This window comes from Anser cygnoides, chromosome 3 (assembly GCF_040182565.1).
Source record: "Anser cygnoides isolate HZ-2024a breed goose chromosome 3, Taihu_goose_T2T_genome, whole genome shotgun sequence".
NCBI classification, from domain to species: domain Eukaryota; kingdom Metazoa; phylum Chordata; class Aves; order Anseriformes; family Anatidae; genus Anser; species Anser cygnoides.
The window spans coordinates 47,529,738-47,551,967 of NC_089875.1; the positions used below are offsets into that span (position 1 = coordinate 47,529,738).

Genomic DNA, 22,230 nt, shown 5'->3' on the forward strand with positions numbered 1-22,230 from the left:
TGTGGTGGTGCCCTGCATAAAAGTACAGCCTCTTTCAAGAAAGAGAAAGCACAACTATAAATTCCCCAGCTTTGCAAGGACAATACAGTAGCACAAATTTCCTATTAAAACCATGAAAGACTTTCATGAGTGCCATGTTAAGACTACCAGAATAACTACCAAAGGAAGTTTCAGCATTCAAGAAAAAAAGAGTTTGAAGTGAGGTGTCTCTCTTATCTATTCACCTCCTTTAATAATGTTATGATCGCAAATGAAGTGCCTTTGCTTTCTACTCAAATTCTTCCAGCAGTTTTAAAAATCCTGCCTGCCTCCAGTTTATGCTTGAGACAATCACAGCATGCTACTTATCACCGTGTGAATGGGATGAGCAGCAGTCACACCAGCCCTGCAGTCTGCTGTGGAGCAAGATCCCCTGGGTTGCCTGGCAATGCTGAGGAAGCTGAAGGTGCCTACACATTCATTATCCCTAATATCAGAGATCAAAAGAGTCAAGCATTGCTCTGCGGCACAGCACATCAATGACTTTATAGAAGAGTTCTTGTGCTTCCTTAGGAACCTATGAAAACCAGCAGACATGAAAAGGCACTAAAAGCATTTCTCTAAAAGTTCACTTTTGCTGCCTGTTCACATACCTCTTTGGGACAGAACAGAAACTTGCTAGCATTTCCACCTGAATCCTCCCACGCATTGAAAACAATGAAATTCTACTTGAATTAGGACAACAGGAGAGGCAATTTAAAGGGGCCCTAAGGATTCAGTCTTTTAATCACAACTGTGACAAAACGCTGTCATCCTTCCCAGCAATTCCCCAGCAATTTACAGTATACCAGTGTAAGAGAAGGAGATCTTGCTTTGTGAGGAAGCCTGACCACATAACCAGATCTTCATCTTCCAATCCCCTTGCCTTTGCAATATTAAGCAAATCCTAGTGATCACCAGGTACTCTGTCATCCTGAAGCCACTTGGAAGCTACGTTCTGACCCCGATGTTGCATCTAATGTTATTTGGTAAATAAAAGTCAATGCAGACTTTTGATGAGGAGGAATTTCCCTAGGACTTCGTGAATGCACACCAGCAGCCGCATCAGTCTCTGATAGGAGCTTAAGAGTTTTTATTATAGGGGCAATCTAAAATCACTTACTTCAGCTGAGCTGTGGTTTGGACTGCTCCCCAAAAGGGGTTTTCTTCCTATGTATGAGACAGAGACTAAATTGCTGGGCAGCTTTTCCTGTGGAGGTACTAGAACCCTCAGACCTAGCAGGTGTGTTAAAAAAAAAAAAAAAAAAGTAATCGGAAACTTGGGAAAGAGCTGAGTAACTTTGGAGAGAACTTCCCAAAGTAAAGAAAACCTAAAGGAGGGGTTAGGTTTTTTTCTTTTAAGTCATTGTTGGTTGATTTCCTGTTAAACAATTGCTCTAACATAAAAAGATTTTGTTGGCCTCCCAGTTCACATAATGAAAGAGAAGGCAGGTAATGTAAAGGCCAATAAAATACCTCAAGGATTAATCTTGTCTTCAAGAGATTGTGATGTTCCTAATTTATATGCTGGTTTATCAACAACTGCCAAAAACAAATCATTGTTTCATAATATGTTCCAAAATATTTCCAACCTCTGGTAAGCACCACAAAGAAAACAAACTCTATATATTTGGGTCTGACTTTTTGAAATATTGTAATTCTTAGAACTCTGATAGGTTGTATACGATCCCTCTCAAATTAATACCTGCTTTGTCATTACCACTGCAGTCTTCAAACCCTGGGTATTTGAATCTTAGCATCCTTCCCCTAAGATGCTTAACTAACTGGAAAATCTGTGAAACCTTTTCATACAGTAATCATCAATCAAAGTGCGGCTGACCAGAAAGGATTCTTACAGCAGTCACCCAGCAAACAGTTTACTTACAATCCTGCTGCTTCTGAGCATGTATATGCAATTTATCTCACTACTGGATGCAACCATTCCATAGAGAGTTTCTGGAGACAATTATTTAGCTGAACTTTTGGGGAATACCTACCTACCTTCCCCTCCTGTTGTGATGGTTCTTCCCTAAAGAGGCAAGTTTAACAACAGTCTGGTTGCATTCTCCAAGCAAATAGCAGAGATGCTGTAAGGCATTAGAAGGCTCAAAACACCTCTTGCGCTGAAATGAAGAGAAAATAAGACTCTGGGGAGGAAAAGGGTTGGAATGGAGCGAATATAACTGAAGAAGAGTCTAAGACTTCATTTGTCCCTCTTAGGCTTTTTCAGTATTAGACAGACCATGGTTTCATTGAGATCACCTAGGGCAGGTAAATGCCTTGCTCACCACAAGGTCACCTTTGTATGATAACTGCCTTGTCAGGGCTGGCGCTGTGAAGCCTGACTCTTTGGGTCACCCTGTAATTACAGCTGTAGGGAGCCCTGCTCCAGGAGGTCTGCCTGGGCCTGCCTAAGGTAGGAGCTGTACTGAGCTCAGCCTGGAGAACAAGATGACATGTGAGACATGGCAAAGGCCAACCTTAAGCTCTGGGTACAGGCAACCTGCTGTCCCCTGGCATGGCACAGCACCAACATGGATGCAGGGGCCTCTGCTCACCTGAGGCTGCACTGTTTTCACCGCCCCCAGGCTGAAAAGCGCTGAAACCCATTTCCTACTGCCTGAGAAATGCCGTAGCCTCCAGCCCTTTGGTAAGAAGCGAGAGCAGCAGCATCGCTCTTGCCGGAGGAAGAGTGAGCCAGCTGATAGCCTAAGGTCTCCCAGCAGTCGTTTTCCTTTACCAGAGCTCCTGAAGTAGGTCCCCTCTGACTGAAACTGTCTTGCCTTTGTGGAGGGGCAGCATCTGGGAGGTAGTGTAGCCCTCCTGGCAGTGAATTGTGGTCAGGCTGTGTGGGTGCCCATCGGTCCCCAAAACGCTTCTGAGTAACTGTGCAGACCCCTGGCATGTCTGAGTTTCCACAGCCCTGTGGCTGGATGTGCACCGGCTGCAGGTCAGTGAAATCTTACTATATATGCACATAATTATATATACACACAATACTCAGAGCAGGTATGTGATTTGGTTTTGTGCAGAAGGATTTTTTAAACCTGGTTGCTAACTGCTATTAAGGTAGTAATCATTGCATTTACTTTCTGATGTTATTGAAGCCAAGAACATAATCTCTTTACGAACGTAAAACCATATTCTGAATTTGTGCAAGAATATATTCAGCTTCTACATATTGTTATCCTCGTCCTCAATAAACCCGGCCACAGGCAGCTGGAAACAAAAAAGTGAAAGTTAGAGGAGTCAACAGGCAAGAAATAAGGTAGGCTATTTAAAACATTCTTGTAAGTTATTTCACTATGTTATTTCAAAATGTATGAAAGTAAGGGAAATATTTACCAACTGTAAGGTACTGGTTAGAAATGAAGGATGGAAAGTAAGAAACATAATGCTGCGGTGCAAACCAGGACACGGTGTGTCACTCTGTCGGGATTTGTCAGGTTCAATTCCATTTTGTTCCCGTAGAAATTACTTAGAAATGATGAGTACTGTAGTAATCATTCACTGTGAATTTGCAAGGAAGAAAAAGACTTACTGAAAAGCTAATTTGAGGTGGTTTTTTTTCTTTTTCATTTTCCTTTTTTTTTTTTTTTTTATAAATCGTAGTTTACTCATAAATTTGCAGCTGGATGGAAAATTACGGGGAGTCTGTGATTTAAATCTGAAAATTACAATGTGTCAAGTCTTTAAGATTTTGCTTGGTTTAACTGGCTGAGGTTCAGAATACAACTTCTTTCTTCAGTGAAAAAATGAAGCAAAGCAAAAGAGTAGCACTTACTGTTTGTGTGCTTCTTTTCTTAGACTAACAAAGTGTATGATCAAAGCCAGCCAAGGGAACAATGAGAAAGAAAAGAACCCATTTCATTCTGCTGCACTGCAGTCTTTTAGCTGGCTGGTTACTGGTGAATGGTGATGGGAATTGACTCAGTCTCTAAATTTTAACTGAAGATCCGCTGCATATAATGGTGGTGTAAGCCTGAAGTTCCGTCTTATGTGAAGAGCATTAAATAACCTAATTTTTTCATAATATGAATATTTTTAGCAAAAAACGACAATAACAACAACAAAAACAGTATTTAATCCAGACACCTCCGGCAAGAGAAATACTTTTAAATGACAGTAGCTTCTCATGAGGCAAGACTTTTGAGTCATCTATTCACACATTTCTTTGGAGCAAAAACATTTCCCAAAAAGGAATTTGTATGCTTATTTTTTTTCCATGTTCTCTCTTTATGGACAGTTGATGGGAAAAGATAGAAGAAATACAGAAAAAAAGTGAAAGTCCTCGTTAAATGTGATTAGTGTACATTCAAGTGTATTACTAAGCCAGCATCCCCTTCCAGAATAGCATATTCCTTCTGACTTGCTTTTTTTTAAATGCAAGATCTTCAGTCAATTCCCCATGAAAAGTACAGCTTCCAGCAACCCATAAAAAGACTTCATTTTCTTACAAAGTCTCTTAGGCTGTGAATTTATGTAGAATGAACAAAGTAATTCCAAGACAGGTATGAAATGGGCAAATGCCTTTCTTTTCCTGAGGTTTCCATGGGTTTGGTGTCTTGAAGGAGACCTTCACCAGGACTGTTTCAGCAACAGAAGGAATTCCTCCAGTGGTATGCAGAAAGCTCTTTAGGTACACAAGGAAGGGAAGATAGTGCCTTTGCAAACATTTCAAGATTTCTACTTTGAAAACTAGTTATAAAACATTAAAGCAAAAATAATTAGAAACGCTGGGGATTTAGTATCAAAGTTTCTCAACTGAGGTATCTCAAATACATTCATTGAAAACACCCTCCTACCCTTTACGGCTACTGTTCCTTTTCTATTCAAATGATGTATGGGTTGGTCTAAAGCTGTTGAAACTTCACTTTCTGTAGTTCGATACTAATTCAAGAAAAGATGCATCCTCCATAAGTAACTCATCTGTGTTGTGTACAAGTTCATGTTGCTTGGTTAACTTGGAGAATTTGTGGATTTTTTTTTTTTGGTCTTTTTTGAAAAACATTTCAAAAATGCAGATCATGTTTTGAATGGTGATTGAAACTTCACCCAGATTTTTACATGGACAAACAAAAACTTAGGTAATACTTCAAATATGCTGGGTATCACTCTTTTCCTCTGATATTTCTCCAAGCTAGAAGATTGGCAGTACTAGGAAATGGAAATTTTGTTAAATCTTTCTGATCAGTTAAATGGTGTAAATTTCTATCCTGGATGACAGTGTGTCATTGTCTTCTGATGTGTATTTCATGTAGAGAATGAAGAGGAAAGGATCAGAAGTGAGACTAAAAGGAGAAGAGTGTGTAGATGTCCACAGTCAAGATGGCTGAGTATCACTAGAAAGCTTAGGATATATCAGACCCCCAGTAGGATATGAATTTAAAGGTGGGGGGGGGTCATAAAAAGATGATTTCATTTGGTGGTTGAATTTGAAAAACAAAACATATTAATCCCCCCCAAAAGAGAGATTTTTTTTGTTCTGCTTCTATAGCACCAAATGGGTGCTATACAAGAAATATATTTTTCAAAACATTTTAGAGTAGCACTTCACCTTTCTCAATATAATTTATTATTGAACTTGTATTTTAAAAATGTGGATTAGAATAGCAAGGGGGCTTAAGTTTGCAGATGGCGTAGTTACAGTATGATCAAACTCTCTTGGCATTTCCCCTCTTTTTTTTTTTTTTTAATTATTGCAACCTAGAAGCATTTTGTTGGTTTATCTATGTATTATAATTAAAATCAAGCTGTCTTATGTCTCTTGGTATTAAGATAAAACTGTAGGTAGGGAAACTGTTGTATTGCATGAATTCAACTGTACTGATTTTTGATAGATATCTGAGAAGTGTCTTGGGACCTTTTAACAATCCAAACCTACTCCTGTTGATTTTAAAACCATCCTTGTTAGCCAATGTTCAGTTTTGCAATTGCCTGTACATTCAAGAAATTTGCATAGATAAGTGGAAGAGGGAGAAGATGTTTTATTTGCAGAAGCTGAGTAAGGTAATAAGTCCCAGCAGATAAGGGAATACACAGTTTTCATAGGAATCAAAAGGTTAAGTTAAAACTTTTTTTCATCTCTAACGTTACATATACTGTGATATTGTAAAGATTTTCTTTTGTTTCCATCCTTCAGATGGCTTTTGCAAGGCACTTAAAGCCTGGAGAAGACAAGCCTCTACCCCTCATGACAGCTGGCTGATTCTAGGGAAGAAATATTTGTAATGCTTTGTGGGGTGGGGATTTCTCCTGAAAGACAGACCAGTGTCCTGTGCATCTGTCTAGTTGTTTTCTTCTACTTTCCTTTTTTTTTTTTTCCCCTTTTTCCTTTTAATGATTAAGCCCAAAAATGTATCAGACCTCTGTGGGTAAATGTAAGCACGTGAATCCAGTTTAATAACTTAATTTCTGCAATTGCTTTACTTGGTGTGATTGAGGCTAATACAATCAGTAGTGGGGGTAAAGCCAAGAATATGCATACCTCTCTGTGCCTGGGGCCAGGTGGGGAATGGAGGCTGGAGGGGGCTGAAGTACCCCAATTTTCAAGCATTTTGGACTTGGGTAGGACTTGTGTGATTTAGCACCACCAATGAAGGGGTAACTCATTCCTTCAGGTGTTTAACTTCAGGTGCCCAGGCATGTTGCGCTCTGAGCTGGTTTGGTTCTTGTGCCTGGATATAAGCAAGGAGAAGGTGGCATTGCTGCCTTTGAGATGTAAGGGCACGGAAGCAGAGAGCTGATTTCAGGTGTTTATGAAGAGATGTCTAGGGAGGAATAGGCTGAAAATTAGGCAGAGTAAAATGTGTGCATCACATGAGAAAAAAGATAGCTTGCAAGTGAGATATCTTTGTAAGAGGGTTTTCTAAGACAAGCAAAGGGAAGTTCAGCATCCAGGGACATTTGAAAGGGATCTGGATAAAAGGAGGTCTTTGCTAGACCCTGCAGGGAAATGGTTTTCTTCTGTGTGATGCTGTCTCTGGATATTTGGCATGACACATAGAGATTTTGTTTGAAAATACATGGGGCAGCCAAAAGCTTGTAGTTAGTTGTGCCTTCCCGAGAGATCAGCTTCCATAAAACTGAGTTCCTTTAAAGGAGGTGCCATGCTGTCAGCACATCTGTCTCGAGAAAGGGAAGGAAGCACCGAAGGTGGAGGATTGCTGTTCATTAATTGCATCATATTGAGCTTCCAGGCAGACAAGTACTTGAGACAGCCAAAAGGTGGAGATTTTCAGGTTCCTCCCCCAGCTTTTCCTTTTCCTCCCCCCTTCCCAAAAGAAGTGCTTTGCCAAAACCTCCCTGTGGCAACACCAGGCGTTTTAAAGAGGAGTCAGAACCAAAGAATTTCTGGAAACTTGAAGAAGTTCAATCCTACCTTTTCTGGAAGGAAGACTTGTTATGTATATAATCTATCATGTTACACCCCTTCGCCACTGTAATTCAGGGTACAAATTTAAAAAAAAAAATCCAACAAAAATAAAACAGGCACAAATTATTACCCAGCTTTGAAAATGCAAGGGTTTTCAGCTGTCTATTTCTGATCTTAGAAGAGAATTATGGGGGCATTTGTTTTTTTATTGAGTTCTATCCTTGTAAGGCTTATTCGTGGAAAAACTTCCCTGGCTTTCAACAGAAATTTCACCTGGGTGAAAACTGTAGAATCTAGCTGATGTTTAATAACTTTTTGGCATAAGGGTTTGCTAATAAAGTATATTTGTGGATTTTCTAATTTCTTTATCAGAAACGGATACCTGACTTACTTAATATTGTGTCTATTTTGAACACTATAATCTTGTATTTGTAGATGTGAAAAAGGGAGAAAACTTCTTCGAGGGCAAAGCTCGGTTCATGTTGAAGGCTACATTAAGTGCATCACAGCCATTGTTATTTGAATAGAAATCTATTTACAGTAAATGTAGGAGACAACCTAATGTGTGAGACGAGACATTTGCTGAAAAGGAAGTCTTGAATTAAACTCTATTTTTATCAAAGTTGCCAGTGCATTGGGATTTAAAGATTATTTTTTTGCTGTTGTTGTTTGTTTTGTTTTGCTTTGTTTTTCCCCTTAACTTAAGGTGCCTTGAAGGTAAAGCAGTTCTTTCTCTACTGCTCAGACTGGCCCTGTCCTTGGCATCTGGTTTCTTAAAGAAAATTTTTTTGCAAAGCCAGTGATAAACACCAATAATAAGCTGTCTATGGGGCAGAATCTGAGAAGGCTTCAATTAGTGGTGTTTGTGTTGTTTTTTTCTTTACTTTTCTTTACTTTTTTTAAAAAAGTGAGAAATATAATACAGTTGAGATTTCTTTTAATTCAACTGAAGAATAACAACTCATTTTAAAAAGCTGAAGAAGGCAAACAAATGTTTGCAATGTGCCTGGAAGATTATTAATTTATTACATTAGCAAGGATGCAAGTGGAAAGTCTGTGACTGAAAGCAACTTGTTGGCTTAACTTGTTAGCATCAGCAGATTTGATTTCTGAGTTCTCACATGTGAGAGTACCTCTGAAAGAACAGAAATGTAATGCAGATTTAAAATGCTTAGCGTCTCTTACAAGATGGCAATTTTCTTCTCTTTCCACTGATATACCTGGGGATACTTTTGGCCTTTTGAATGTGTACTCTGAAATAACACTGCAGTTGGGTCAAAAGTTTCCAGTACTCACTGGTAGAAAATTCCCATACCATAGTGTAGAACAACAAAAAGGGCAAATGACAAAATATCTCTTGAATTAGAAGGTATCAAAAGTACTAATACAGATAGATATGGTTGAGATCAATGTGTTTTTCTGTTCCCATGCGGAAGTTAGGCACACACATTTGTAAAGAAAAGGTCAAGACAAGGCAGGAGGATTCAGTGTTGTATACAGCAAGAATACTGATGTGAGTACTCTAGATTGCTGTGTAGCACAGCGTTGATTGTCAAACTAGCTATCAAATGTTATGTTTGTATTTGCAAAGGAGGAGACAGATGTTATTTTTGAAAGGTTTTATACAATTAAATTCCTAAGCACAAAAAGTTAGGTGCACCTGAATTTTTTTTTTTTCTTTTTCTTTTTCTTTTTCTTTTTCTTTTTCTTTTTCTTTTTCTTTTTCTTTTTCTTTTTCTTTTTCTTTTTCTTTTTCTTTTTCTTTTTCTTTTTCTTTTTCTTTTTCTTTTTTTCTTTTTCTTTTTTTCTTTTTCTTTTTTTCTTTTTCTTTTTTTCTTTTTCTTTTTTTCTTTTTCTTTTTTTCTTTTTCTTTTTTTCTTTTTCTTTTTTTCTTTTTCTTTTTTTCTTTTCCTTTTCCTTTTCCTTTTCCTTTTCCTTTTCCTTTTCCTTTTCCTTTTCCTTTTCCTTTTCCTTTTCCTTTTTCTAAGATCTTAGCCTATGCTTCTGTCATTAACTTTTAAAATGAATGATTCACCTTCTTTAATTATCTTACATCTACAGGGGAATGTAAGAGCTCTTATGAGAGTATGGAAGGAAGCTTGTGAAGAATCTTTCTCAGGTCCCAGGGAGTAAAAAGAAATAGCTGTCCCAGTTAGATCCTCTGCTGTTTTGTTGTTCTTCTTAGAGAATTTGCTGTTAGGCTGTTGGAATGAGAGTTGAAAATAAGAAACTTAGTGCACAGTGTGATCAAAATTGCACCTCCACAATGTTTGGAACTAGTTTTCCACTGCTGCTCACTATGAAAAGGTAGCACAGATTTTCTAGGCAAGGACCTGTACATTTTCCTAGCAACCTGCAAGAGTGTTTATGAAAACCCAGGAATGCAATGAGCATCTACGGATCTGAGCTAGATATTAAAAGTAGTTTCACAAAGATGAGGAGTTTTAATTAGCCTAAAGGTCAGAGGCAGGGTGGATCAGAAAAGCATTTAAAGTAAAATTGTCTTTCAAAAAAATACAGCTGTATGTCTTCATGCTTTGGGGAATAAGCTTGTCAATAGAACCACAAAGGCACTGCCCCTCCGACTGGAAACTTTACAAAATGATCTGCATAATCGGGGGTGAAGGGGCACGTCTTCCTGTGTAGCGGCTAACCGCTGTTAGACAGGACATCAGGCTACATGGACCACTAGTCCTAGGTCACAGCTGACATTTTCTTAGCAAGGGCAAGAAATATTTTCTGGCCCTGGGAAAGTGTCTAACGTGCACGGATTTCAAAGAGGGGCCGGGGCGTCTGTCGTGTCTCCTAGGCACTCCCAGCACTGCCTCCTGTGGCACATGCACTGGTGGTTATTACATGACGTGGTCCCGACACATTCATCATTTGCTGCTCATTCATCATCTCTGTTGTATCTGCATGTGGTACTGACAGCACGGACTGCTAGACAAAAAGATACCGCTTAAATAGTCTCTTTTTACTATGCGGACTATTTTTTTAAACAAATTGGAAGTGCAAAACAAGCCAATGTCTGCAGCATGCTGGAACGAGGTGGAACTAAAACAAGGAGTTTGGTAAAAGTGCAAGTACTCAAAAAGAATCCAGCAGATAAAATACACCCCTGCTAGAGAACCAGAGCATTAGCACTACCTGTGAACAAAGATACTGAATTTTTGTTTTGACATGTAATTACATCTTATTATGCATTATTATCTTCTCCGATACTTACTTTCATTGCAAATGGTTCCAGAGAAAATAAGGATGACATATTACCAAAGAAATTTGCTGTGGAATATTTTCACTATGAAGAGAAAAGCTTGCCAAAGTAGAGAGAGATACTGGAGGCTTGCCCAAGGCGAGATGGAGGGTCACTCTCTCAGAATTGGCTCTCCTGGCTCCCAGTCCCTTGTGCTGTAGATTAAATCCACCATCTTCCCACAGCTCACCTCATCAGGTGACAAAGGCAGAAAAAAGTGGCCAAGACCCCCTTAGCCTTTGCTGTGTTCAACACAGAGAACCGTAGGAAGCATTCCTGTTTGCCAGATCTCGGTGGGTATATTTCATGTGGAAAGGCTGGTGGTTTTGAAACATTTTACACTCCTGGTCATGAAACAGAGAAGCACGAGCTTCTCTGAATGTCCCAGAAGCTACTCTCCAGGTCTGAGTGCTGCATGACAAGAAGTGGGCATTGCCCATTGTCTCCCTGGGAAGACCAGCAGGAGCTTCTTCAAGGAGATGTCGTGGCAGTAATTTCTGTTCCCTCTGCAGTTGCCACTTTGCAGTGAACGTTGCCATGCTTATTTAGACCTTGCCCAGATCTAGAGTTGTTTGTGTCATGGTCCAATTCTTCTGCTCTGTGTTTTCCTCTTGGCAGACCTGCCCAGGATGGTGCACAACATAAATGCTGTGTACATAATGGAAAAGATGATTTACAGGAAAAAATAATGGTGGTGACTTGATCAGTCTGGGAGTTTTTCACTTTCTTAAAAATACTAATATGAAAATATTTATATCAGGTGTAGCAGAGTCCTCACTGGTGAAGCAGGTGCGGGTAAGATTAAGGGTAAGATGCGGAGAGTAGAGCTATGAGGTGCTATGTGGGAAGAAGGGAACCGGCTGGGTTTAGAGCAGTGTGAGAGGCAGCAGTGGACAGGCCTAGAAAGTGTTCAGAGGTTGTAAAGGTGTGCTACTGGTGGGCTTGAGTGGTGTCTGACTGAGTTAAGTTCCAGTCCATTCCTATGAGCCAGATGAAAAAAAGGATCACAGTTACACAGAACTGTTGGTATCAGTTGGTGGGGATTAACTCCAGCAGGGCAAAGTAGAAAACTGTTTGCTATCAGGTGGCTTCCGTGCTGTTTTTTTGATAGCCACAACCCTGATGAGACAGGCAGAGAATTTGATTTCAGACGCTCCTCATTGGAAAGCTGTCCAGGTGCTTTTATTTCATACAGATGAGGGAGTTACCTAGAGCCAGAAGTTAGGAATAATCTTGGCAGCACAGAGCTTAGAAGAGGCTGTAAGCCCTCAGGCAGCGTTCAAGGCAATTGCAAGTTCCAAAATAGGAGACAGTCAAGATTTAGGTACAAGTAGCCAGCTGAATAGGAAAAATGTTAGCCTTATTTATAAAATAAACAGTGTTTACCTTACCTGTGGAATGGTGAGGGAGGAAGGAAGAAAAGGGTTAAAACAAAAAGGGCAGAGGAAAAAAAATGGAAAAGATGATGATTTCTTCTTAAAATTCTGCAATTACAAATTAGGATTTGCATCTTTATGTTTTTCTAGAGGCCTTGTTATTTTGTAGCTGTGAAGCACCCAGTTTGTCTCAAGCCGTACAGTAATCTCCATGAAGTGCTCAAAGGAGAGGGAAAGGAGAAACTATGGATTCTTTACTGCCCTTAAGTCTGTTTTTGGTATTAAAAGAACTGCAAAAGGAGTATGGATACTTAGCACTGTGTACTCGGATAAAGAGAAATAGTCCTTAGGGCATAGGTGAATATTTCCCTTAAAATATGTTGTTTTGGTTGTTAAAAAATCTGAAGACACATGCATTTGTGACTTGAACATTGACTTTTCAGCTCACCTTGACGTATCTCAGCAAGAAACATTCACTGTAGTGTGCTTTGGGAACTGTGTGGGCTCAGGCATAGAAAACATGTTTATGATAGGGTCTCTCAGCAGGACTCCTGGTAGGATGCTTATGATGAGGCAAGTACTGTCATTGTACTCCTGAGGCAGACTACATCTTCAGTGTGGGCTTTGCTTTGTTTGTTTGTTTAAAGATTATCCTTTATGCCAGGATAAAGCAGCAAACAGCATCCCTTGCTCTGCTGCTTCCCTTTGCAGCCCCAGTGGTCCATCGCGCCCGATCCTTTTTTTTGTTTTTAGAGAAACGGCCTGTGAAGAGGGGTGGGCGGCTCTGATTTGTGTCATCTGCTTGCTCCTGCTAGCTCTCACAAGATTATTTGGTTTGAGTAGTGTCATAACTGGTATCATCAGGTACTGGAAGGGATATTCTAGCTAAACATTTTGAGTCGAAAGTAATCCGCACGCAGGTTTGCTGATGCAACCCGTCTTTTAGCCAGCCTCTCCCTTAAGGGCTTTCACGCGAGCCTCAGTTTATTTGGTTGTTTTTCCCCAGTTGTTTGTCGCCAGGGGAAGTTTGATCATTGACTTTCATGCAGGAAGGCTCAGGATCTGAGCGCTTGAGCCGGAGAGGGTACTTAGCAGTACTCAGGCACACATCTGACCGAGCCACCGGGAGTTTTGCCACCTCGGGGGGACGCGGGGTGCCGCTCTGCTGCCCTCCCGCTCGCTGAGGGCAAAGCAAACCAAAATCAACACGTGCTGCGTCGGGACTGCTTGAAAAGCGAGCGCGTGTTTTGGGAAACGTGGCCGTGTGTTAAGACTTTGGGACAAAATCAGTGGAAAAAATGTGAAAAGTGAGCGTGGGGCAAGCAGCACGGCCACATCCAGCCCCAGCCTGACGGGGCGGGCAGAGCGGTGGGCTCTGAATCCCCCTTCCCTTCCCTTCCCTTCCCTTCCCTTCCCTTCCCTTCCCTTCCCTTCCCTTCCCTTCCCTTCCCTTCCCTTCCCTTCCCTTCCCTTCCCTTCCCTTCCCTTCCCTTCCCTTCCCTTCCCTTCCCTTCCCTTCCCTTCCCTTCCCTTCCCTTCCCTCTGCCCGTCCCGTCCCGCCGAGGCCATTTCCTCGCGCCCGCCGGCTTTGATGGCGGCGCGGGCAGGCGGCGGTGCCGGCCGCGGTCTGATATGGCCGCGGGGAGCCAATGGCGCCGCCCGGGCGGGCACTTCAAAGCGGCGGCCCGCCAATGGGCGCGGGCCCCCCGCGGGCCGCGTGATGTCAGCGGGGGCCGTTTATGGCCGGTATAACCGCGGCCCCCTGCCCGCCGCCGCGGCGCTGAGGGCAGGCAGCGGGGACGCCGCAGCGCCGCCGCCGCTCGGGGCCGTGCCGGTGCCGGGCGGGTGCCCCGGGGAGGCGAGGCAGGGCCGGGCCGGGCCGCCATGAGCTCGCCGGGCGCCGAGGGGGCGGGCAAGGCGGCGCCGTGCCGCGTGGAGCACCTGCTGAGCGCCGTGGAGAGCGAGCTGCGGGCGGGCAGCGAGAAGGGCGACCCGACGGAGCGGGAGCTGCGGGTCAGCCTGGAGGAGGGCGAGCTGTGGCTGCGCTTCAAGGAGCTCACCAACGAGATGATCGTCACCAAGAACGGCAGGTACGGACCGGGGGGGGTCGGAGGGGGGCCGGGGTGCGCCCTGGGGTCCCATCCCCGTCCCCCTCGCACCGCCTCCCCGTGTCGCCCCGCAGGAGGATGTTCCCGGTGCTGAAGGTGAGCGTGTCGGGGCTGGACCCCCACGCCATGTACTCCTTCCTGCTCGACTTCGTGGCGGCCGACGGCCACCGCTGGAAGTACGTGAACGGCGAGTGGGTGCCGGGCGGCAAGCCCGAGCCGCAGGCGCCCAGCTGCGTCTACATCCACCCCGACTCGCCCAACTTCGGCGCGCACTGGATGAAGGCGCCCGTCTCCTTCAGCAAGGTCAAGCTCACCAACAAGCTCAACGGCGGCGGGCAGGTAAGCGGCGGCTCGGCGGGGGAGCCGGCCCCGGGACGGGGGCTGCCGCAGGAGGCGCTTGGCGCAGCCCCCCGGGGCTGAGGGGCCGTGGTGGTGAGGCAGAAAGCCCACCTGCAGCGCCCCTTCCTGCCCACAGCTTCGCTTTTAGGGCTTGCCAGCACTATATGTGCACAGGGTTACTTTATACAGCCCTATATACGTGTGTAGGGTACCTATAAACAGCCCTATACGTGTGTGTAGGGTTCCTATATGCAGCCCTGTATATGTGTGTAGGGTTTGTTGTCTCTCCCTCACCGGCTGTGGAGAGCTGCCCCTGCTCACCTGCCCTGTCCGCTTGCTCGCAGATCATGCTGAACTCCCTCCACAAGTACGAGCCTCGGATTCACATAGTGAGAGTCGGCGGCCCGCAGCGGATGATCACCAGCCATTCCTTCCCGGAGACCCAGTTTATAGCCGTGACGGCGTACCAGAACGAGGAGGTATGCCCGGTGGGGGAGAAACCTCCCGGAGCTTGCACCCTTTCAAGTGGCAAAGTGCTGTTACAAAGCAAAATAGCGGGGCTCCTGGCACAGCTTTTCTTTCTCTGTGCTTTCCCTTCCTTCTGTGCTTCATTTGAAGTTAAATGTGAAAACACTGTCAATCTATAACAACGCAAAGTTCTGTTCACCGTCTCAATATACACTGCAAACTTACTGCCAGAGTACTTCTTAATAGATTCTTTAGGGCAAGCCTTTATGGTAAGAAGCACAGTTGTTATTTTCAACTGAATCATGAAATAACTGGAAGCGCCGTTTTCAGAGCAGAATTTTCTATCTGCCAAAGTGTGCATCCGTATTCAATGAACCTGTAAGTTACCATTCTTGAGATTTGTTGATGCCTCTTTTGCTCTGTCCTGAAACTCAAAACTTCTTCTAACTTCAGTGTGCCTTCTTAACTGTTTCCTTACTCAATAAATAAACTCAGGCAATTCAGTCTTGTAGAATTAGGGACTAATTCCTAGCCCACTGTTAATATTTCAGACATTAGGTGCTCTTTAATTGATATATATAGGTATCACAGGCCCAACCATATTCCTTCAAAAATATGTGATTTTTCTGACTTGAACGGAAAGTATTAATTTGAGTCTTTAATTTCTTTATGATGATGAATAATAATACTTGCAAATAAAAATGTTTGTTGTTGCTTTTAGATCACAGCTTTAAAAATTAAATACAATCCATTTGCAAAGGCATTTCTTGATGCAAAGGAAAGGTGAGAGCTCTTAATTCTAAAGTTTGTGGAATTTTTTTTCAGATTTACAAAAACATGCTCTTAACTAATTTGGCATGATTTCTTTTACAGAAGTGATCACAAAGATATGATGGAGGAAGTGGGAGACAACCAGCAGTCTGGGTATTCGCAGTGTATGTTTCCTTTCATTCGGCATCACGCCTGTAACTTTGAATTTTCCATCTCATCTGTTAATTAATCAAAACTTTGAGAGCAGCGTTTGCTGGTTGGTTTGTTAGTTCTTACGGAAAATAGTATTACTGATCTTTAGGGTTGACGTTCATGCAGGTTTGTGATCTTTAAACACGATGATATATACGTGTGTGTGTGTGTAGTTCAGACGGCAGTATTACCATCAAAATTCCTTCACAGAATTTTGCAGTGACTATTGTTTCCAAAAAGACAGCTGAGGACAGCAATAGTCATATGGATATGGAGACTAAAGTTCTGTTAAAATACAGCAGACAACTATCAAAATAATTCTTATTTAAGACAACTAGGAACACTTGCTTAAAAAGTTATGTCAGATGAACAAAAAGCACTTAGTAGTGTTTTAACGATTTGTGTTTTAAAAGGTTATTGCCAAAAATTGTTTGCAGCCTATAAAAGGGGGAGTTGAGCTGTAGTAGGAATTGCTTCCTTTCAGTGAAAGCACTTGGTTTTAAGAGTTCTTAGCAACCTGAGAAATGTCAGAGCTTAGCTATAAGCTGAGACCCCCAAAAGGGCAATTTAAAACTGACAATTACACTGTTACTGAGCACACAAATGATCGCACCCTACCCAGGTAAGGGATGGTTTAACCGTTTCAGTGTTTCCTTACTGTGATTGTAATTAAATGGTGGTTTTAAAAAATGTTAGCTTGACACGGGGCTTTTTCTAAGTTGTTCTCTGAATGTTCCTTCATACGACCATTTAAGAACGTTGTAAAATCCAGACTTTTCAGCCGTATAGAAACCTGTTTTCCTTTCACGAATGTGCGTTTCCTCCCTGGTCATTATTTATCTCATTGCTATGCCTTTCTTTCAGTGCTTGGCTGCGTTACATACTCATCATACAAAACTCTTGCTTTCTCACAGTAGGTAGTTGGCTTATTCCTGGGACTGGGACTCTGTGCCCTCCTGCCAATCCTCATCCTCAGTTTGGAGCACCCCTGTCGCTCTCCCCTGCTCACAGCTGTGAAAGGTACTCATCGCTGAGGAACCACCGCTCTGCCCCTTACCCCAATCCCTACACCCATAGAAACAACTCGCCAAGTAAGTCGTACTTTGCAGCTATGTGAAGATGGGAAATTAGGCACGGGATGCGAGCGTTGAGCAGTGTGCATCTAGAGTGACACCACGGAAACGGAGGTCACTGTCTAGTTCAGTTGGCAGACAGGATTTGGGGCTAGCATTGCAAAGAAGTAGTAACGATGGGTATGTGTCTCCACAGTCTTTACCGTGGAAAGAAATGAGGTTGTGCAGAACTGGTGGCTGCTAGCTGATTAGATTGCATTGTGCTAGTTTTGCTGTGTCTTTTTGAATTGCTATGACTGTTGAGGTTAAACTTTGACTTTTTTTTTTAAAGTTAAGTTTGAAAGTGAGGGTTTGAATTGCTAGTTTTAGGAAAGACAATGAAATGAAATCATACAGGTCCAGTTCTGGCAGTGGGATTACTTGCTGTTAACACATTTAAGCTAATTATTGAGGGCCTGATTCTGTCTTATTGATGTATTGCTGTAGTTTACATCAATGCATTAAGATTGTCCTCAAAAAATGTTTCACAACTGGATACAAGTTAATAATGTGGAGTTGAGTAAATTGCAGAGCTACTTATCAGTGGTGCCCAGTAACAGCCAAATAGCTTAATGCTCAGTGCCTTAAGCCATACATACATAAAGAAGAGAAAAACAGGTCATTTTTAATAGTGATTTTTTTCACCCTTGTGACAAAAGCCTGCTAACAATTTTTGCCCTTAATGGATATTGAAGGTTTCCACTTAGAAAAATATTTAATAGCTTGAATTGTGCATGAATATATAGGCTTCCAGGTGCAGCCTAATCCATCTTATATCTAGCTTTGTAGTTTATTTTAAAGAAGAAAGCTAGCTTTCCATGGACGCTTCTTGCATCCTGAAATTCTATGCAAGATCCATGACCTGAAACAAAATAAAAACAAAATACTTCCAGTGTTCCTCCTCTTTCCCCAGTTTTAACAAGAAACCATTTCTCCTTCATTTAGCCAGCTACCAAAGCAACTTCCTTCTGGCTATTGATGGCTGTATAGGATTCCCTTTATTTCTTCCTAATGCCTCTGCCGTGTTGGAGAGCCAGTTTTGGTCACAGGCTGAGTAGTTTAAGCCACAGTCCAGTCGCTCTTGATGACACCTAAGGCAGACTTGAGAGCCTGTGGTGGCATCCTTAACTCAACACTGGGATATGTGGTTCAAACTGTTTATTATCCAGGGCTGCTAGACTGTTACTGCCCATGGAGGTACGGAGTTAAAGAAGGTACTTTGGAAGAGAGATTGGGGTAGCATAAGTAAGGAGCCCACCTCTTTCCATTGACTGAATAAGGAAGGATGGCCTGAATTAGCAGGTGGTTTGAAGATAGATAGCTTTTTCTAAGTAAGACTTTGGAGTTGTAAGTTGAGGAAAGCATCACTTCAGTAGGGGCAATACAGTGAACTTGTAAGCTTGGCACAACTGGTAGATGACTCTGTTTTTCTCTGTGTGTGTGTGTTGCGGGGGGTGTGTGTGTGTGCAGTTCAAGGCAGTAGTGTGGGGGGTGGTTTAAAGCAATCCATTGCATTTGAACACAAGATTATTTGTTCTGATTCTAGTGTAAGTGATTGCTTGTTTTCTCAGCAGCCTATGCCGATAATTCCTCTGCCTGCCTTTCCATGCTCCAGTCCCACGACAACTGGTCTACGCTTGGAGTTCCCACACATACAACTATGCTGCCCATGAGTCACAGCACTGGCACAGCTACTGGCTCCAGGTAGGCATCCTTCAGAAACGCTGGTAAGAAAAGGCTGAAAGAGGAGGTAGAGAGTCACCATTAAATTAAAAAATTTGTATGGCCACAAGCAAATCACTGTATGTGCAGGGGAGGCACTGAGAAGGTCTAATTACAAGGAAAACAGATTGATGAAACAGATAAGTTAGTTTTGATGCTTTGGAAATGTGGCTACTTCTGACAACAATATTTTATAGATTAAGGATCAAAAATCATTTAGACAAGCATCCACAGAATTTGAGGATGGTCTGTTAAATTTCATCTCATTTTGCTTTTAAGCAAAACGCAATTTAGATTTTTTTTATCTGTCTTGTTTTAGCCAGTCACTGTTTTCCCCTCCACCTTCACACACCCCTGTTCTGCTACAAACAAAGTGTCAGTGAACTGCAGTGTGGAGAAGGAACAAGTGGCTGGGGTAGTAAATATCTACTTAAGTGTTGTTTGATAAGCCAGCGTAACATCAAATTGTGTAATTGGCGAAAACCTCAGTTTTGTGATTGCATAAATGTTTCTGTTCTTCTCTTTGTACTTACTATCTTGATTAAAATTTCAGTCCTTTAGCAGAGATTCTGGTTGACTTGATCTTGAAAGTCTTTTCCAACCTAAACAATTGCATGGTGGGGGGTTGGAACTAGATGATCTTTAGTGTCCCTTCCAGCCCAAAGCATTCTATGAGTATATGAGTCTATGATTCAGCTAACAGTCAGTCCCTTGGAGCTAAACTTAAAAATTCAAAGGAATACAGTTAAGATGGTAAAATCTTTGCTATTAACCACAGAGGACTGAGGTTTGGGCATCTTTTTTGGCAACTCATACCTACTACTTGGTTTGTGGAAAACATTCTTCTTTGAGCCATGCACATTGACACTTAAATGTTAGCCAGAATATGTACCACTACCCTGTGTAAGATAGCTGTATTACTGAACAGAAGTTTTAGTCCTGAATGGCTGTTAACAAGTTAACAGGTACTCCTAGCATTTCTTTCCAAGGCTGCCCCCCAGGATATGCACTTGGAAAGTTGCAAAGTTCACTGAATTTCGGTTGCTGCATTAGGACTTGCCCAGTAGATAAAACCTGTAGAGCTGAAACTGTGGGACCTTGGGACCTTGAAGGCATTTCTGCCATCCATTTTGTCTAAGCTTCTACCTGTAAAGCAAGAATAATATTTCTTTTTTTTTTTTTTTTGGTAAACTGCTTGGAATGTACAAGTAGAAAGTGTGAGTGTGCATGTGTATGTATATATACCCAGAGGGTGAGAGAGAGTGGAGGCTGCAGAGCCCTGACAAGGGTCGAGGTTTTTTTCCCCTTTGAAGCAACCCTTTTTTTGTTATCCCTGCAATCTGCATCCATTGATATAGCTCTTCCTTTTCTAACATGAGATGACAAACAAGGTCCTAGGAAGGCCAAATTGCTGTCTCCTGTCTGTCTCCCTCTCTGACTATAGAGGGACCCAAGGGGGATCAGGGCTTTGACAGACTCGTGGCAGTAAATTCAAGCCTGTCTGGGTGCCACACGAGCTGCGTCCAGCTACCCCAAGGTCACATCGCTTTCCCCTGAGGCCAGGATATGGCACGGTTCTGGAATCAGCTCTCAGACCTGTGCATTTTTTTAGGCTGGTCTGTTAATTCCTTAGTTTTGCCTAAAATTTACCTGTGTGCTTGTGTACAGCAAACAAACCTGTGGGAGCCGTGTGGTGAGCTGAGCACCTGCCAGCAGAGCCTGCAGTCACTGATAACCTCCTGTGTTTGTCTTCCAGTCAGTACCCTAACTTGTGGTCTGTGAGCAACAGCACCATCACGCCGGTGTCCCAGTCGAGTGGGATGTCCAACGGCCTGAGCTCGCAGTTCTTACGTGGCTCCCCAGCGCACTACTCCGCCCTTCCGCACCCAGTCGCTGCCACCACCTCCGCATCCCCGCTGTACGACGGCGGGGCCCCCACGGACCTCCCTGACAGCCAGTACGATGCCTCCGCGCACGCTCGGCTGGCATCCACATGGACGCCTGTCACCCCACCTTCCATGTAAACCCAGGCCTTTTCCTTCAAAACAGACTGCTTAGCTACTGAATTACTTTAAATGCTTAACCCTCAAGGAAGAGAAAAAGAAGACGTGAGGTAAATTACAGATAAAGCATCTGCACTGCTTTGCACAGAGCATCTAAGTCATGCCTCTGGTACTGAGCAGTGCATCATTAACTTCATGTAGAGTTTACAAACCTGGTGAGCGTGCAATTCTGAGAGCAGATTCACTGCTTTTTTAATTTTTTTTTTTTAGTTTGATAGGTCTAATTTTTAAGATTTTGACTTAGATTCCAAGTTTCTCAGTGTTCCAATGTGTTTGGACCTGAAGTTTGGTACCTGGACAACTTTTTTGAGTAAGTTACTTGTTACTGTTTTTCATTTTTTTTGTTGTCATTGTTTTGTTTTGTTTTTTAATGGCAAACTTAGGTATAGCCATGAGAAGACTGTTATTAACTGTCTAGTTAGAAGCATTCTGAAATCTGCACAAATGTAGCTGAGGACAGAAGTTTTTGGAAAATCACGTGCACTAACGCGTATTTGTCTCACAAATACGTTGTGTTCTTAACTGTATGCTTATTTCCTTGCTGCTGAATTAATGTTGAGACAATCTGCAAGAACTGTTTTCTTCCTAATTAATTGCAGTATTATTGTTTAGTCTAAACTGTTTTACCCAAAAGACTCCTTCCGTCTTGTCAGGTACGTTTTGCTGTTTGATCATATTCAGACACCTGTCAGCTTTGCTAAACATCATTTCAAATAGCCAGTGTCTAATAAGGAGCCCTGTCTAAAACTTTTTCAAGTCGCTGAAAAAAAAATCACTGATTTTGATGGTCTCTGGCTCAGGCCTTAAAGGAGGGAATTCAATACCTGGAGAATCATTCTAATTTATTTTATTTCAATGTTGTACTCTGATCTATTTATTATTTGGTAAGTTGCAACTTTGTTGTCTACATGTTAAGATATGTAAATAATCCATCAATCCACGGTGTACTTTTAAAGACAATCATATGTAGGATATGTCACCCAATGGCACACTGAACTATGTGGGTGTAAGTAGTTAAATTATTGTGAAGAGAGGAAAACTCTAGTTAGCAGTAACTGGGGGAAAAGTATGGATATACTAAGCTTTAAAATACATTGCTTGACTTGATGGAAAGGCCAGGTCTTGATAAAACCCTACCTTCAGAACTGATATTAAGTACTAAGATTTAAATTTCTTTCACAGACCAACTCAAAACATTGGTTCAAAGGGTGCCCTTGGAGATGTCTGTTTCTCCCACTGACTGGCAAGTGCATATCCCAAGGAAAGTGAATTGTTTTGCAAAAGCCATAGTAGATAACTTTTAAAATGAAGTGCCTAATATACTGAAGCAAAAATCTGAATCAGGGAATTCTTTAAATAAACTTACCAATGTGTGCACAAGAGCTACAGTGGCAGCTTTAAGCTGAAGAAGCAGTATTAGCCACCATGTCGGT

At 42.3% G+C, this 22,230-nt stretch overlaps 1 protein-coding gene and 1 long non-coding RNA gene across 5 annotated transcripts; one reads left to right on the forward strand and one right to left on the reverse strand.

Moving 5' to 3' along the window:
• Positions 1 to 9,373: 9,373 nt before the first annotated feature.
• Positions 9,374 to 11,560, reverse strand: LOC136790423 (uncharacterized). The gene is made up of 2 exons (XR_010830305.1): positions 10,620 to 11,560; positions 9,374 to 9,594 (listed from the first exon to the last, which is right to left on the reverse strand). It is a non-coding gene; the product is annotated as an uncharacterized lncRNA (long non-coding RNA).
• A 1,998-nt stretch (positions 11,561 to 13,558) lies between these two features.
• On the forward strand, positions 13,559 to 21,335 carry TBXT (T-box transcription factor T). 4 transcript variants are annotated; one of them, XR_007164847.2, is made up of 8 exons: positions 13,559 to 14,112; positions 14,205 to 14,469; positions 14,814 to 14,948; positions 15,659 to 15,720; positions 15,811 to 15,872; positions 16,815 to 16,920; positions 18,584 to 18,716; positions 20,491 to 20,628. XR_007164847.2 is itself a non-coding variant. In XM_048067882.2 (8 exons), the coding sequence occupies exons 1-8, from the start codon at positions 13,907 to 13,909 to the stop codon at positions 20,756 to 20,758; spliced, it is 1,308 nt and encodes a 435-aa protein (XP_047923839.1). In that variant the 5' UTR covers positions 13,566 to 13,906; the 3' UTR covers positions 20,759 to 21,335. The 4 variants fall into 4 exon arrangements, 2 of the variants coding, with proteins under 2 accessions (XP_047923839.1, XP_047923840.1); XR_010830304.1 differs by having other exon boundaries at positions 18,587 to 18,716; XM_048067882.2 differs by having other exon boundaries at positions 13,566 to 14,112; positions 16,815 to 16,991; positions 20,491 to 21,335.
• The last annotated feature ends 895 nt before the right edge of the window (positions 21,336 to 22,230 follow it).

Excerpts from the sequence above, each read along its gene's own strand:
- TBXT (XM_048067882.2), top strand. The coding sequence starts at position 13,907 with ATGAGCTCGCCGGGCGCCGAGGGGGCGGGCAAGGCGGCGCCGTGCCGC. Across the intron at positions 14,113-14,204 it reads ATCGTCACCAAGAACGGCAG|GAGGATGTTCCCGGTGCTGA; the intron begins GTACGGACCGGG and ends GTCGCCCCGCAG. Across the intron at positions 15,721-15,810 it reads TTTCTTGATGCAAAGGAAAG|AAGTGATCACAAAGATATGA; the intron begins GTGAGAGCTCTT and ends TTTCTTTTACAG.